The sequence below is a fragment of the Microchirus variegatus genome (genome assembly GCF_963457635.1).
Source record: "Microchirus variegatus genome assembly, chromosome: 16".
In the NCBI taxonomy this organism is placed as follows: Eukaryota; Metazoa; Chordata; class Actinopteri; order Pleuronectiformes; family Soleidae; genus Microchirus; species Microchirus variegatus.
Window position 1 is genome coordinate 5,708,317 of NC_139817.1, and position 16,000 is coordinate 5,724,316.

The window sequence follows — 16,000 nt, forward strand, 5'->3', positions numbered from 1 at the left end:
TCAAGGTTCAAGACCTGGTTTTAGGGGTGAGGGTTACAAAAGTTAGGTTTTAGGGTAAGGGTTAGCCTTATCCTAACCCTTATGTCACTGAAGTGTCCTCACTGAGATATTAAAGCAAGTCTCTGCATGTGTGTGTCTCACTAAGGGATAAATATTTGGCCCATTAATCAACTGTCGCTGTGGAACAGTGTTGTCTTGTTCTCTGTCTGGCTGGTTAATATCCACACACACACACACACATTCTTGTACTTGCTGCATACTGAGGACCAGCATTTCCACTTTATAAATCAACACAATTACAAATATCCACTTCACGAATGACATCTACAAAGAACTACTGGTTGCAGTACCATAAAATGTCTGCAGGTGGAGCCCCAGAGCAAAAAGGGCTGGAAAACTTTTTCGATTTTTTTTTTGTTTTTGTAATGTTTGGTCCAAAATTTGACAAAAACATTATACTATGTCGACCAAAATTTAAAATAATTTTTTTTTACCAAAATTTAACAAAAAAAAAATTTGACAAAAATTTGACAAAAATGGCATACTATACTGTCGTCCAAAATTTAAAAAAAAAATGTACCCAAAATTTTTGGTCCAAAATTGACAAAAACGTCATACTATACTATGTTGACCAAAATTTGAAAAAAAATGTTTAGCCAAAATTAAAAAACATTGTTTTACCCAAAATTAAAAAAAAAATTTTTACCCAAAATTTGAAAAAAAAAATTGACCCAAAATTTGAAAAAAAAAATTTGCCCAAAATTGTTGGTCCAAAATTTGACAAAAACATCATACTATACTATGTCGACCAAAATTTGAAAAAAAAAAATTTGTCCAAAATTTGACATAAAAGTTGAGTATAGCATGTTGTAGCAACCTAAGGAAGTGATTTCAATGAAAACAAAGTGAGGACCGGCCAAAATGTCCTCACTCCGTAAAAATGACCTCACTTTGTTGGTTAAAAACCCTGAGTGGTCCTCAGTGTGCGGCAAGTACAAGAACACACACACACACACACAGTGTTAATCTCTCATAACCTCTCCCCTGACACTGTAATTCCTCCTGTCAGCCTTCTTGTAATTCTTCTGTGATAAATCCACGTTTACGACCGTTAATGATAACTTTTATATCTCACGGCCGCGGAGCACAAAGCTTTAGCTGAGACGGCAAAAATAATAATACAAAGACACGTTTTTAGACACCGTTATATATTTTTTATTAATTTTGAAGTGTTTTTATCTTTTGGTTTACAGCCTTAATAATAATAAGAGTTGGAAAATGAACATTTAGCAACATTTCACAATGTTTGTGACATAATCTTGACATTTTAGTCAATGTTGAGTAGATGTCGATTCCCGAGGCTGGATTATTTCTTTAAAAGGAGACGTTTTTATGTATTTTACACTGTTAAAATGTTTAAATATTATATTTGTGCCTTGCATTAATCCAATATGTCCACAAAATATGCAGAATAATGCACTTGATGAACATTTTAATGTGTTTTTAGAGCCTTGAGTGTTTGTTTTTCTTAATAATTTGGCTTTTTTACGTTAAAAAATCTAACGTTTAATGTTAAGTTAGATATATGCTTAGTTTTGAAACTGCTGCAGCTGGACTTTGTCTCTTTAAAAAAAGATTTCCTCTCTCTGTTTTTTTATGTTTCCTCCAGCTGCGCTTTATCACAAACTGCCTTTTATTGTCGTCTTTGAATTATTATTATTATTTTTTATGACGGCTTTCAAATCCGTCTCCATCAAAGTGTCCGAAAAAAAGAACTAATGACGACGTGTTTTTATGTCCAACTCGAGTATTTTCGGGAATAATTTGTGTTCCAGTGTCGCCCTTGTCTTCATTTTTGTCAATATTATTATAGTGATGAAGGAGTGTATTTCACGATTTTGGCCACTAGATGGAGCTGAGAGATTAGACTCTGGTCTGAATTAACCAGCTTCTTCTTCTTCTTCTTCTCGTTTGGTCTCTGCAGATGGAGCAGTTGTCAGATGAGGAGGTGGAGGTCAGGGAGGAGGAGGACGAGGAAGAGGAGGACAGCGACAAGGAAGACCAGGACCTGGACAAGATGTTTGGAGCGTGGCTGGGGGAGCTGGACAAACTCACACAGGTGGAGATAATATGCTAGATATTTTAATAATGAATGACATTTAACAAGATTTAACATAAATGTCGGGTTTGTCATTATACTTAACTTATTAAAATATTTCTACTTAACCTATGGAGCCACCATGTTGGACCGATGCAAGGGCCTCAACTAAGGATTGTTTTCCGAATCTAATAAATTGACGATTACTGTCCCGATTAATCCGGTGCCCAAACCCTAGAAATGATGATGTTTCTCAAACATAATAGTTCAGTTTTAATGATTTATTTTGGTCAAATGGAGCAAAAAAGACAGAAAATATTCACTTAGGAAGCTAAAAATATATCAGAAAACACTCAAACCTATTATCAAAATGGTTTTATTAATTAATTAATTTATTTATTTATTTATTAATTAACAAATTAATAAGGTCATTAATGAATTAAGTGATTTATTTAATAGATTGTTAATTGATTGAATGACTAATTTAATGATTGAATTGAAAAATAATTGACATTTTTCATCATTTTATGACATTTTATGGACCGAACCATTACTCGTTTAATCGAGAAAATGATTAATCCACAGATTAATCGATTAATAACAAAAAAATAGTGCTCTGTTAAAACCAGGTTATAACCCACCTGGTTGTTTACATAAACATTTTAAAAGGTTTATGTCTTTATTGCGTCCTTTATAAGACATTTCACTCTCATCGCATCAGCCAACATTGTAACTTTAAAGGTGCCATATGTAAGAATGTGGCCAAAAACGGTTACTACATTCAAATTCAAAACACCTAGGTCTTTTAAGGTTTCGTTTTTTTCGACGTAACCGGCGACCCGTGGTTGCTCGGCAGCTGAGACTCTACTGACTGCAGTGACTGGTAGACGGGCAGGGTAGGTGGCGCCACATGACTCCGAAAAAACATGATTTCAAAACATAAACGTGATTTGCAGTCTGCAAAATGTTTTTTTTTTAATGCAAATATTTTGTCTGTACTGTTGTTGTTGGTGAGTTCAGTTTGTTATATGAACATTATTCCTGAGTCTCTGTGACATATTAGGAGGATTTTATGGCCAGTTGCTTTAGATTTATTACATAATGCACCTTTAATTGTAAAATCTTTGTTACTTTGACAGAAATGACACTTTTTTTTTTTTCGCAGAGTCTGGATGACGGCCGCCCGGAGCAGCCTCCTCAGCAGAAAGCTCCTCTCAGACAGGAGACCAACATGGCCAACTTCTCCTACAGATTCTCCATCTACAACATCAACGGTCAGACACACACACACACACACACATATGTACGGACACACACTCTTTACCTCCATCACGCTTTGTCCGGTTTGTCTCACGTTTTGTCCTGACGTCCCTCCGTCTGCAGAGGCGTTAAACCAGGGCGAGAACGTGGACCTGGACGCTCTCATGGCCGACCTGTGCTCCATCGAGCAGGAGCTCAGCACCGTCAACGCCAAGCCGAACAGCGCCGGCAGTTTGGCTCGCCTGGGGCTGACCGACACCAAGGTACACACACACACACACACACACACACACACACACACACACACACACACACACACACACACACACACACACACACACGTGCCGACAAATCTGTTCAAAACAAGCACCCAAATCGACTTCAAGAATATCGTTTTGCTCGGAAATGTACGTCCGTAAACGTCTCACCCTCCCCGCACCAAAGTCCATAGAGAAAATCGGCGATTTTACATCACAGCACACAGTTTGAAATAACTTGTACAGATTCACCAAAGTCACGTGAACTTGTCACAAAAGGCGGCAGCAGACCTGCAGATGCTGTGTCCCTGTGAGCTAAAAAAACGCTGATTTTCTCTATGGGATTTGATGCAGGAGAACGAGCAAGTTAACAAACTTCCGTTTTCCAGCAAAAAGGGCTGTCTGATGGTAAAATGAAGATGTTCTAGACTTAAGCGGGAGTAGATTTTATGAGATGAACCTTGTATTAAGTGCCTAAAAATCAAGTTTTTCATTCCCTCTCCTCATAGAAACACTTTAAAAAGCCTGAACTACTCCTTTAAACTTTGTATAATCATTATAAACCCTTACATTTACTGTTATTGTGTTACTGTAAATGCTTTGTCTTTGTCTCAGGTGCGTCAGAAGCCTCCCGCAGGCCGCAGTGGCAGGCAGCAGCCAGCAGGGAGCGGCGGCAACGGCGGCGCGGGCAGCAGCAATAACGGCGTGAGCGGCGGTGGCGGCGGCGGCGGCAGCAGCGGCGCGAGCAGCAGCAGCAGCAGCACCAGGGCGTCGCCCGCCGGCACAATCAGAGCTCCGGCGGGGAATCACGGGCGGCCGGCGCTCGCCTCGAACTTCAGCCTGGACGACATCACGGCTCAGCTGGAGAAGGTGGATATTTTCGATAATCCTGTGGTTATTTTTACACTTTTAATGAGATGGTTTGACCCAGTTTTCGAGCTAAGGTTAAGGTGATACTAGAGGTAGACCAATGATTTTGTCCGAATTTTCTTTATTGTCTTTATTATTATTTAAAGTGCACTTTAACTTTTGTTTTTCATCCAAAAGAAGGTGACAAATGTCAGATTTTTGTATGTTTTTGACTTTTTTTTTGTTCAAAATACATACACAAAATGCCAAATACATGTTTATTTACGTTCATAAACTTCAATCAGTCAATTAACCTCAATAAAGGAGAAAATATTGCCAAAATCACCTGCATAGTCTTTATATGTCAGTGTTTGGCTGCTCGCATTATTAAAGATTGGTAGAAAAACCCCAAATAATCGTATTTAATTGACATTATATGGTGAAATCATGTATAATTATTGTTAAGTCAAGTCATTTTTTTGTTTATAAAGTACTTTTCATACACAAAAGGTGGATTCAAGGTGCTGTACTGAGACAAAATTACACAAAATGATGAAAAATACAAACCGTAACAGAACCAAAAGAAATTAAAAGATAAAATTAAGTTAAAAAGGTAAAAAAAAAAAAAAGATTATAATCTGCAGCCGTTAAAGGTGCCATATGTAAGAATGTGGCCAAAAACGGTTACTACATTCAAATTCAAAACACCGGGGTCTTTTAGGTTTTTCGTTTTTTTTGACGTGACTGGCAACCCGTGGTTGCTCGGCAGCGGAGGCTCTACTGACTGATGTTGGTGAAAGGTAATAACTACGTGTGATCCTACTACTTCCCCCTCAGGCGTCTCTCAGCATGGACGAAGCCGCTCGTCAAACCTCGTCTCACTCCCTGAGCTCCGCCTCCACGTACGCCGCCGGCTCGGCCACGATGCGGCGACCCGGGTCCTCGCAGCGGCAGCATCGGCGCACGGGGTCGGTCGGCACGGTCAGCGAACACGAGGTAAAAACAGTTTTTTGGTTGTTTTTTTTTTTCTATTTCTTATTTTTCACAGCTAAATGTAAACAATTATGTAAAAAAAAAATTAAAAACCGTCCGTCTCGCTCAGGTGCGCTCCATCGTCCACTCGTCTCGCTCCTCCGTCACGTCGGCGTCCGGCGCCTCCGTCAACTCCGCCTCGTCCATGGACTCGCTGGACAGCGTGCTGCGCTCCAGCGACTCCGACGGCCAGCAGGTGTCGCTGCAGGCCGAGGGAGCTCGTCCAGGTCATCACAACACGGAGGTACAACAAAATGAATGACGTGACCGCTACGGTGTCTGCTGTACATGATGTGTAGACATAAGGTATTACGGTAATTTTACGGTAATTTTACGGTAATTTTACTAGCGCTGTTGCAGGAAGCCGGCGAATCTGGAGAGGGTTGGACGCAAAAACTCAAACAAATGATATTGTAAATATGTTTCGCGCTGTTCAAATTTCAAATTTAACATGCAAAATCTGATGTTGGTGTACAACTACAATGTTTCTCTTCATTTAAAATTGTTAAATCACTATTTTAACATGGAGGAAATTGGAAATAACTGCCAGATATTGAAAGTTATTCTGGAAAAATAACGGGGAAAAATCACAAAAACGACTTTTCTCTATAAACAGAGGGTTATGTTCACCCTTAGCCTGAAACATAACCAGTAAATGACTCACCTTAACTTAACCAGTTCTTTAGAAAGAAGGTTCTGACCCATTAGGACCAGGTTTGGGTCCTAACAAGACAACAAATATTGTTAAAAGTATTAGTACCCCAGTAAACACACGGGACCCTAACCCTGAAAAATCCCTTTAAATATAGGTTTTAATGTGTTATTTGGACCTCACAAAGATATAAAGACAAGCAAACGCGCACAAACACACACTTGGGCCAAAGGGAAAATCTGAATGTGATGAAATTTGTGTTGCTATGTTTGACCTAAATATTATTCTTAATCTGTGGCTGTCATGAGAGAACTAATGCTTTCTACAAAATGGTTTCTAGCGATTGAAACACACACACACACACACACTCGTGAGTGAAGTTAAAGATGAAATATTGGCATTTCTGCAGTAAAATCTCAAAAAAATGACAAGTTATGACAAGGTTATATTTAGCTAAATACGTGCTTTAAATCCATAGAAATCTATATTTTCTGTCTACTTGCGACAAAACAACGTCCCAATGTCAACAATCTAGGTCTTTTCATTTTATTTTTTGTGGTTTGTTTTATTTTTTCGTCAATTATAGTAAATTAGATTCTGTTTGGCTGTAAATAGGACAATAATTGACTAAATGGACGTCGAAAGTAGCGTCTTGAGACCATTGAGTCTTAATAAATCGAGGGAAAAGTAACCTCATTTTCTCATACATTTACGCAAACATACTGTATATATAGTATGGCGTCGCCCTCTTATGGCCATTGAAGAGAATACAGCCTTTTACATACATAAGTATATATTATGGTCAGTTTGCTCTGGTTTTATTCTGGTTTCTTCCAGAAAATAAACATTTTCTTTTACATAGTGTGACAAAAAGGGTCAAATTTGACCCTTAGAATAAAGATCGTTCATTTTAATTGTTTGTTTTTGACGATTTTGACTCAACATTTGATATATTTGTTGATTAATGTGCATTAATGTTCTATTCTTGGTGTATAACTACATTGCTGCTACTGTATTGTGTACAGGTTTTATTTCCCCCCTGCTGCTGCTGGCTTCTGCTTCACCACACCGCTGCTACTAAACCAACACTGATCAATCGATCGATCAATGCAGATTAATTCACTGAGACTCTTTCTGTCTCTCTCTCTCTTTTTAAAGCACTCCTATCTGGACAGGGAAACCTCTCTGATTCTGAGAAACATAGCGGGGAAACCCTCGCACCTGCTGACGAAGGTGACGCCTCGTTCACTACTACTTGCATGCCTCACCCTCTCGTCTCTCGCATTTCACCCTCTTACTCTTTCACCTTCACTTGCACGTTGTTTCCGATTTGGGAAATACACAAATCATTGTGTCTTTCAACTTCCCTTAAGGGACATTTATTCATTTTCCAGTTTGAAGATAATTTATTTAGAAGAAAAATCCTTTCAAATTTGGCACAAATATTCCATTAAAAAGGTGCATTATGTTCATGTTTGTGTTTTGAAATCATGTTTTGGCATGTGGCGCCACCTACCGCCCGTCTACCAATCATCGCAGTCGGTAGAGTCTCAGCTGCCGAGCAACCACGGGTTGCCAGTTACGTCAGAAAACGAAACCTAAAAGTCCTCGGTATTTTGAATTTGAATGTAGTAACCGTTTTTGGCCACATTCTTACATATGGCACCTTTAATCGTACAGGCACCAGTGCTAGCATAATCGTACAGGCACCAGTGCTAGCATAATCGTACAGTCACCAGTGCTAGCATAGACGTACAGGCACCATTGCTAGCATAATCGTACAGGCACCAGTGCTAGCTTAAAGGTGCATTATGTAATAAATCTAAAGCTAACTGGCCATAAAATCCTCCTAATATGTCACAGAGACTCAGGAATAATGTTCATATAACAAACTGAACTCACCAACAACAACAGTACAGACAAAATATTTGCATTAAAAAAAAAATATTTTGCAGACTGCAAATCATGTTTATGTTTTGAAAACATGTTTTGGCATGTGGCGCCACCTACCGCCCATCTACCAATCATCGCAGTCGGTAGAGTCTCAGCTGCCGAGCAACCACGGGTTGCCAGTTACGTCAGAAAACGAAACCCAAAAGACCTCGGTATTTTGAATTTTGAATGTAGTAACTGTTTTTGGCCACATTCTTACATATGGCACCTTTAAATTCGTAAATTAGCCGTTTTTAGACGTTTTCATTATTATTCATTTCCTTTTCCTTGAGTCCACGCAGGTGCGTCCGCTAAGCATCTGTTGTGTTTGTTCGACGAGTGTTTGGAGCTCAGCTTAGTTGTAGTAATGGAGATTAGCCGTTAATCCCGGCGATCACTGACACTGATCAGTGCCGATAATGGGACTATAGTTAGTCATAGTTACAGCCAATGTTGTTGTTGTTGTTGTTGTTGGTCAATTTCCTTTTATTCTTCCATCTGAGAGAACAGTCGTGATTTTGTGTCTGTTTTAAATAAAAAAAAAATGTAAATGTGAAACTTTGGGACATAAAAAAATACAGTTTAAGTTCACTTTTTGGGCCACTTTTATTCATCTCCCTGGCAACAAAATGCGTAAACAAACATAAACAAGCAACGATTGTCAAATTCATATATGAAATCAATTTAAACTGAGTCTTCTACGTCTTTTACGTGAATCTTCATGGACCATTCATCCATGTGCTTGTGTGTGTGTTGGAAATGACGCATTAGAGATTAAATAATATTAAAGCCGGCTTTTTCCCTCTGATTGGATCATGGGGGAAAAAAGCCAGGATTTGATTGGATGATGATGAAGCAGCAGAGGGTCGCTTTTATTGGATGGTCGAGGAATGTGCCAGATCTGCAGAGGAAGATAATCTGAGAGGGTGATTCCCTGTAGTATCACACACACACACACACACACATACACACACACAAACACACAAACACACACAAGCAATAATCTTTCCTCCTTCTTAATGGCCGCACACGGAAACATAAATAATCCGTTGCCGTGTTCTCGTTCCTGTTTCGATTCATAAAAGCTTTAAAGCTGTAGTACGTAATTTGAAAAATAAATACATCAATTCCATTCAAACCATTCATTTGTCTCATTAACTTCACACAATCTTGATAAAGGCTCCGCGCGACTCTTTTAGGTCTTGCGTCACCCGGCTACATTCCTGCGCTGCACACAGGAAGTGGTTTTATTTTACACTGAGTCGGTAGATTTTTTTCGCTAGTCGTTTTTCCACGATAAACGGCGCGAAACGTAAAGCAACAGACAATTTTTTTCCCCCGTTCTTTCCTCTGGCTCGGTTCATATACCTAACGTTTAGCTAACGTTTTTTGGTGTAACATTACAGCGCCACTTACAGTGCTAGCATAATCACAGTATGTACGACAGCGTTTCGAGTCGCCGTCTTTATGGGGGAACTTTTTGAAAAACGGCTAAAGTAAAAGATCGTTCATATACGCTTTTGTGCCGTTTATATCTGGGCGTGGCCTAACACTTGTCTCCGCCCCCCCACCCCTGCTCTACTGCTGTATACACAAACGCCTCCCTCGGTCCGGTCTGATAGTTTTTTCTTCACGTATCTATTCACACAGACCAAGCAAAGGCAGAATAATAACGTCAACAACAATCATCAAAAAAACTTTTAATTTGAAATTTGTGTTTTTTCGGTTTTTAGGAAGCACACACACACACACACACACACACACACACACACACACACACACACACACACACACACATACACGAGTCTGAATGTCATCAGATTAATGTTTTACTTCTCCGATCCATTATTTTTTTTTTACCACCATGGATTAGACGGCTACACTTATTCTGACTTATTCTCAATTCGTGGCATGAAGTGCACAGATTTTGTTTTAATTTGTTGTCCCAGATTAGAGGAGCTTGTGTAGGATGGAGATGGAGGAGGAAGAGGAGGAGGAGGAGGAGGAGGAGGAGGAGGAGGGGGAGGGGTCTCCAGATTCCAGGCGGATTATGGGCCATTGGGGCCGTTTTAATTCCTGCAGCAGTGATTAGGCTGAGGGTGTAATTATCTGCATCTCATCAATGTGTGTTTGTGTGTGTGTGTGTGTGTGTGTGTGTGTGTGTGTGTGTGTGTGTGCAAATACAACAGAAAAAACCCATCTTTGTGGGGACATTTTGACATTTAAAGGTGGCTTTTTCAGGGTTAAGACCATGGTTTTAGGGTTAGAATTGGGATTAAGGGGACTTTCGGTCAATCTATTGATTTTATTTTGCTGTAATAAATCAATAAATAGAGCTAAATTATAATAGGATATTTAAAAGAAAGGTAGAATTTTGGAGTAAGGGCTAGGAACATACATGATGTACTTGTACATATCTTTGTGGACATGTTTTATGGTACTTTGATTCATTAGAATAGTCTCTCTCTGTGTGTGTGTGTGTCAGTGTTACACTGACACCTCAGCAATAATGACTGCACAACACACACACACACACACACACACACACACAGCTGGCCCACTTCTGCTGTTGGCGAGCCTACGGCGGCTCAGGAAGGACACATTTCTTACGACTTCAAAGGCAGCAGAAGCAGCAAAAGCGGCGGCTAAATTTAGCGTCTCTATAATGTAGGTCAGGAGAATCGAGACGAGAGAAAACGCTGCTGCTGCTGCCGCCGTAAGACGCGAGCGATGCTGGCGACATTTGCACCAGGCAAAGAGAACTCCTCTCAATCTGAAGATGAAATGAGATTAAAGGCCAAAATTCAGACCTAAAGGAATGAGAAAAGACAGCGTTTTGGTCAATTAGTGAATAATGAATGAATGAATTAAATTCCACCTTAAAAGCATTTTTTACGTAACATCTTTTGTCAAATTTAATCCTCTCAAATTATTATTTTTAGCCCTGAATAAACAGCTATTATGTAACTGAAAAAATGCGAGAATAAAAATATTTATGTGTGTGATTGTTAATGTGTGTGTGTGTGGGGGGGGGTGTGTGTGTGTGTGTGTGTGTGTGTGTGTGTGTGTGTGTGTGTGTGTGTGTGTGTGTACATAAGGGGTCTCGATAAGGAGATTGCCTCTTAATCTCCTCATCATCATCATCGTCGTCGTCTTCATTTCCTTCTGCGCTTTTGCTCATTCCCAGTTTGTCTCCTCGTCTAAGTGTGTGTGTGTTTAAGTGGACTGGCGCTAAAGTAGAGCGCCTCCACCAGGACACGCACAGAAATACGGACACTGGACTGGAACGACCCCCCCTTTATAAAAGTTTTTTTTTTAAATTATAAGAATAATACACATAAAAAATGTGTATTGTTTTTTGGATATATGTTTATTTTCTATCTTTAAAATGAGAAAATACACCTTTTCCGTGCGTATGATGCTAGGGCCTGAAGCAGGTTAGCGTAGCCAGTTGTTGTAGCTTAGCGTAAAGATGGGAAAACCGCAAACTATCCTGGTAAAAGTTAATAAAATAATAATAATAACAATAATAATACACGTAAAAAATGTTACTGCACTTAAGTATCAAGAGTCATTTTCTGATATAAAATGTACTTAAATTTTAGAAGTAAAAGTCTTAAAGTAACACGGACACTGGACTGGAACGACCCCCGTTTATTAAAGATAAAAGAAAGGTTGGCAGCTAGCAGTATTGGTAATATTAGCCGGAAAAAAAATTATAGGATACATATAAAAAATGTGATATATGTTTATTTTCTATCTTTAAAATTAGAAGATATCTACACCTTTTCCGTGTGTATGATGCTCGGGCCTGAAGCAGGTTAGCGTAGCCAGTTGTTGTAGCTTAGCGTAAAGACGGGTAAACCGCAAACTATCCTGGTAAAAGTTTATAAAATAATAATAATAATAATAATATACTTATACACTAATACACTAAAAAAAAGTGTTAAAGTATGTGACTTTTACTGCACTTAAGTATCAAAAGTCATTTTCTGATATAAAATGTACTTAAATCTTAGAAGTAAAAGTCTTAAAGTATGTGACATTTACTGCATTTTATGTATCAAAAGTCATTTTCTGATATAAAATGTACTTGAGTTTTCGAAGTAAAAGTCTTAAAGTATGTGACATTTACTGTACAAAAGTCATTTTCTGATATAAAATGTACTTAAATTTGAGAAGTAAAAGTCTTAAAGTATGTGACATTTACTGCATTTAAGTTTTAGAAGTAAAAGCGTTTAAGTGGACTGAAAAGAATTATAAGAATAATACACATAAAAAATGTGTATTATTATTATTATGTTATATCTACACCTTTTCCGTGCGTATGATGCTCGGGCCTGAAGCAGGTTAGCGTAGCCAGTTGTCGTAGCTTAGCGTAAAGACAGGAAAAAAAACGCAAACTATCCTGATAAAAGTTTATTAAATTAAAAAATAAAAATAAGAAACGTGGAACGATGAAGTGAGACGAGGACAAAACGTATAAGAGAGGAGGAGAATGTGAGAGCTTGAGATAAACAGATCAGTGCCTCTGCGTCTAAGCTAGCAGCAGCAGCTTCAGCATCAGCAGCAGAATTCCGCCCCTCCCCCACCTCCACATCCATCTCTCTCCTCTCATTCCCTCTGTCTCTCTGTGGCAGGAAGGATGTGAATGGACGGGGTCGCGTCGTCTTCTTCTTCTTTATCAGTCAGTCGGCAAACAGCTGCTGCTGCGCTAACTAGGTTTACCGCTTAGTTAGCGAGTTAGCGAATTAGTTAGCCGTTCCTCCGTGTTTCTACTCGCCGTTCTGTGGACCTTCTTCTCCATCTTCTCTTGTTTTTTTTTTACCTCCAAATCTCCTCTCCTCCTCCTCCTCCTCCTCCTCCAGCCTTTTATGGACTATTTCATATTTTATATCCTTTCTAAATGGGAAAAAAGGACTCGTACGTGTTGGAAATGGACGATATCGTCAAGTTCTCATCCTTACGGTAGAATACAGAGCGCTCACGTCGGAGATATTTGACCGAAAACGTCACTTTCATAATCCGCCGCCGCGTAGCGTCTGTAGCGTTAATCTCAGTCGTCTATAACTGAGACGATGATGATGATGATGATTATGAAGAAGAGGAGGAGGAGGAGGAGTAGTGTCAGGGTTTCTCGTTCTTCGGCGTCTTTGTGGGATTAACTTTGAACTTTTCAGCTCATCATTAGTGTCGTTTAAATAATAATAAAACAACATAAAACATGAATTCCTGTTGGAAGAATCAGGTGAGTGAGAAGATCATGAGGAAACTGTACTCTACTGATGTTTGTGTGTTTATTTTTATATTATATTTATATATATATATATATATATATATATATATATATATATTTTTTTTTTTATGTGTGTGTGTAGGAGGAGCAGGGCGCCAAACTCAAGGCGGAAAACATCCGCGTGGCCCTGGAGAAGATCAAGGAGGCCCAGGTGAAGAAGGTGAGCCTGGTTCACAGTATAAAAGCACCGTAAAGGGAATACTTGAGTAAAAGTATATGCATACATTATACCATAGCAAAATATTCATTCATACATGAGTAGTAGAATACATCAGTTAAAGTAAAACGTTTACCCTAAAGTATAGAAAGTAAAATGGTAAATCTGTCCAGAAAATCACTTTAGTAGAAGTTGAAGTCACTATTTAAAATTTTACTTAAGTTAAAAAAAAAGTGTTAAAGTATGTGACTTTTACTGTACTTAAGTATAAAAAGTCATTTTCTGACATAAAATGTACTTAAGTTTTAGAAGTAAAAGTCTTAAAGTATGTGACATTTACTGTATTTAAGTATCTGACATAAAACGTACTTAACCTCTTCCCTGACCCTCTTTTTGGAGTCCCTGCTCGTAGCATTGAAGTGAAGCAGAGTGAAATTACGGAGGTTTTAGTAAAAATGATTAAAACCCATTTCATTGTATTTGCATGTCACTATTGGTCTAAAAAGAACTTGTTTTGAAATTTGGATTTTGTACTTAAGTATTTGAACTTTATTATATTACACACACACACACACACATTTCTCTATGTGTGTGTGTGTGTGTGTGTCTGGCACGTGTCCAGTGGACACACCAGTGTTTCTGGGTCAGGTCAGTGTTACTATACACAGTGACGAGCTCTGGTCAATAACAGCTGGGGTCAACACACACACACACACACACACAGAGAGCGAGAGAGAGAGAGAGAGAGAGAGAGAGAGAGAGAGAGAGAGAGCACTCAGCATAATGACCCTCACAAGTTAAGTCCCAATCTGTCAGAGAGACAGGGATTGAAAATCTGGATTTACTCTGCACACACACACACACACACACAATTGCAGTTACCTGTGTGTGTACCTATATTTGTAGGGACTTTTTCGACATAGTGGGCACATTTTCAGGGCTCAAAACCTGGTTTTGGGGTTAGGTTAAGGCGCATTTGTGTCATAAACTCACAAAAACGTAAACATTTCCTTCCTTCCTCAGCTGGTGATTCGCGTCCATTTGTCGGACGAGAGCTCGAAGACGATGATGGTGGACGAGAGACAGACTGTCAGACAGGTACAAGCGTAGAAACGCGGTATTCGGCAGTCGTAGTACACACTTGAAATACTTGACATCAACTTCTTCTTCTTCTTCTTCTGTTTTTTTTTATTTTTTAGGTGCTGGACAGTTTGCTGGAGAAATCTCACTGTGGCTACAGTCCAGACTGGTCACTGGTAGAAACCATCAATGAGCTGCAGATGGGTGAGCGAGCGTGGACAATTCAATCCAACTTTATTCATAAAGCACTTTAAAAACAGTGGGCTCAAAGTGCAAAAGCACAGAAGAATAAGTAAAAGACACAAGAAATAAGCGATAAGATGCATCTACTGCTGATCAATAACGACACACATATGTTGCATACCGCAGCTTTAAATGACCAATAATTAAGAAAATTACTGATATTTAACTTAGTTGCAGACCTATGGTCCCGTTTTTGCGATATAGTACAGTATAGTATGTAATGTAGTCAAATATTGATGCGTTACATAGTAAAAAAAATATATGCATTATTTAAGATGCATGGTTTCCGAGCAACAGAATCATCTCAGTGAATGCAGTTACGGTCACAAACTGAACAGTGTAACAGGAGCCTGCTGCTGCTGATGCTGATGCTGATGCTGCTGCTGCAGTGATGCATGTGATCTGACCTACATTTTCAGGGCTTCTTCTGCTGAGCAGCCACTCAGCATCAGTGTGTGAGACACAGAGACAGGGAGAAAGTGCAGCCAACAATCTGAAATCAAACCTCTGCTTCCTCATTTTCCACAAACTTAATCGACGTGACCTTTGGGAAGATTTAAAACGGCCTCTGTGTTGAATACACACACACACACACACACACACCAGTGACACCAGCAGCAGCAGCGTACTGACTTCCTGTCATAATGTTGACCTCTGACCTCTGCAGGAACAGGAACAGTGGCACATAATGATTTTTATAAAGAGTATTTTATCTATTTAATTATCAATAATACTGTTTTTTTTTATTATTATTATAAGTAGTGGTGATTTGCATCATTGTCATATAAAAACAAATATAGTGAATTTGAATATTATAGGGAATAATAAGGTGATGTACTGAGTTACAGCAGCAAATACAGACGGGAATATGCAGCCTATATAGAATATTATGTAAAATAAGAGAAAGAAATGTCTAAATGTCAGGAAAAACACGTTAAAAAATGCATTTGATGCATTTAAATGCTCCATTTCTGCAACCAAACCCAAAAATAACCCCCAAAAAAAGAGAGTCTACATCCAACAATTGATAGCGTATAAAAGTATAATAATTATAGCTTTTTTAAGCTATTTTATGGCTCAGTGCTGTCATTTTGGTTATTATATATTATTATTATATATTATTATTAATATGGTTGAAGCATAC

The 16,000-nt window shown here is 38.8% G+C and overlaps 1 protein-coding gene across 2 annotated transcripts in view; it reads left to right on the forward strand.

Moving 5' to 3' along the window:
* The window catches only part of raph1a (Ras association (RalGDS/AF-6) and pleckstrin homology domains 1a), a 60,956-nt gene that overhangs the window by 36,545 nt on the left and 8,411 nt on the right, over window positions 1-16,000 (forward strand). The window contains exons 3-12 of one of the 2 annotated variants that reach the window (XM_083902160.1): window positions 1,985-2,119; window positions 3,264-3,372; window positions 3,482-3,621; window positions 4,231-4,485; window positions 5,302-5,460; window positions 5,567-5,740; window positions 7,307-7,381; window positions 13,459-13,536; window positions 14,557-14,631; window positions 14,733-14,817. In XM_083902160.1, the coding sequence (XP_083758286.1) occupies window positions 1,985-2,119; window positions 3,264-3,372; window positions 3,482-3,621; window positions 4,231-4,485; window positions 5,302-5,460; window positions 5,567-5,740; window positions 7,307-7,381; window positions 13,459-13,536; window positions 14,557-14,631; window positions 14,733-14,817 (1,285 nt within the window). The remainder of the gene's footprint in view (window positions 1-1,984; window positions 2,120-3,263; window positions 3,373-3,481; window positions 3,622-4,230; window positions 4,486-5,301; window positions 5,461-5,566; window positions 5,741-7,306; window positions 7,382-13,458; window positions 13,537-14,556; window positions 14,632-14,732; window positions 14,818-16,000) is intronic. The other variant, XM_083902161.1, reaches the window with a different exon arrangement.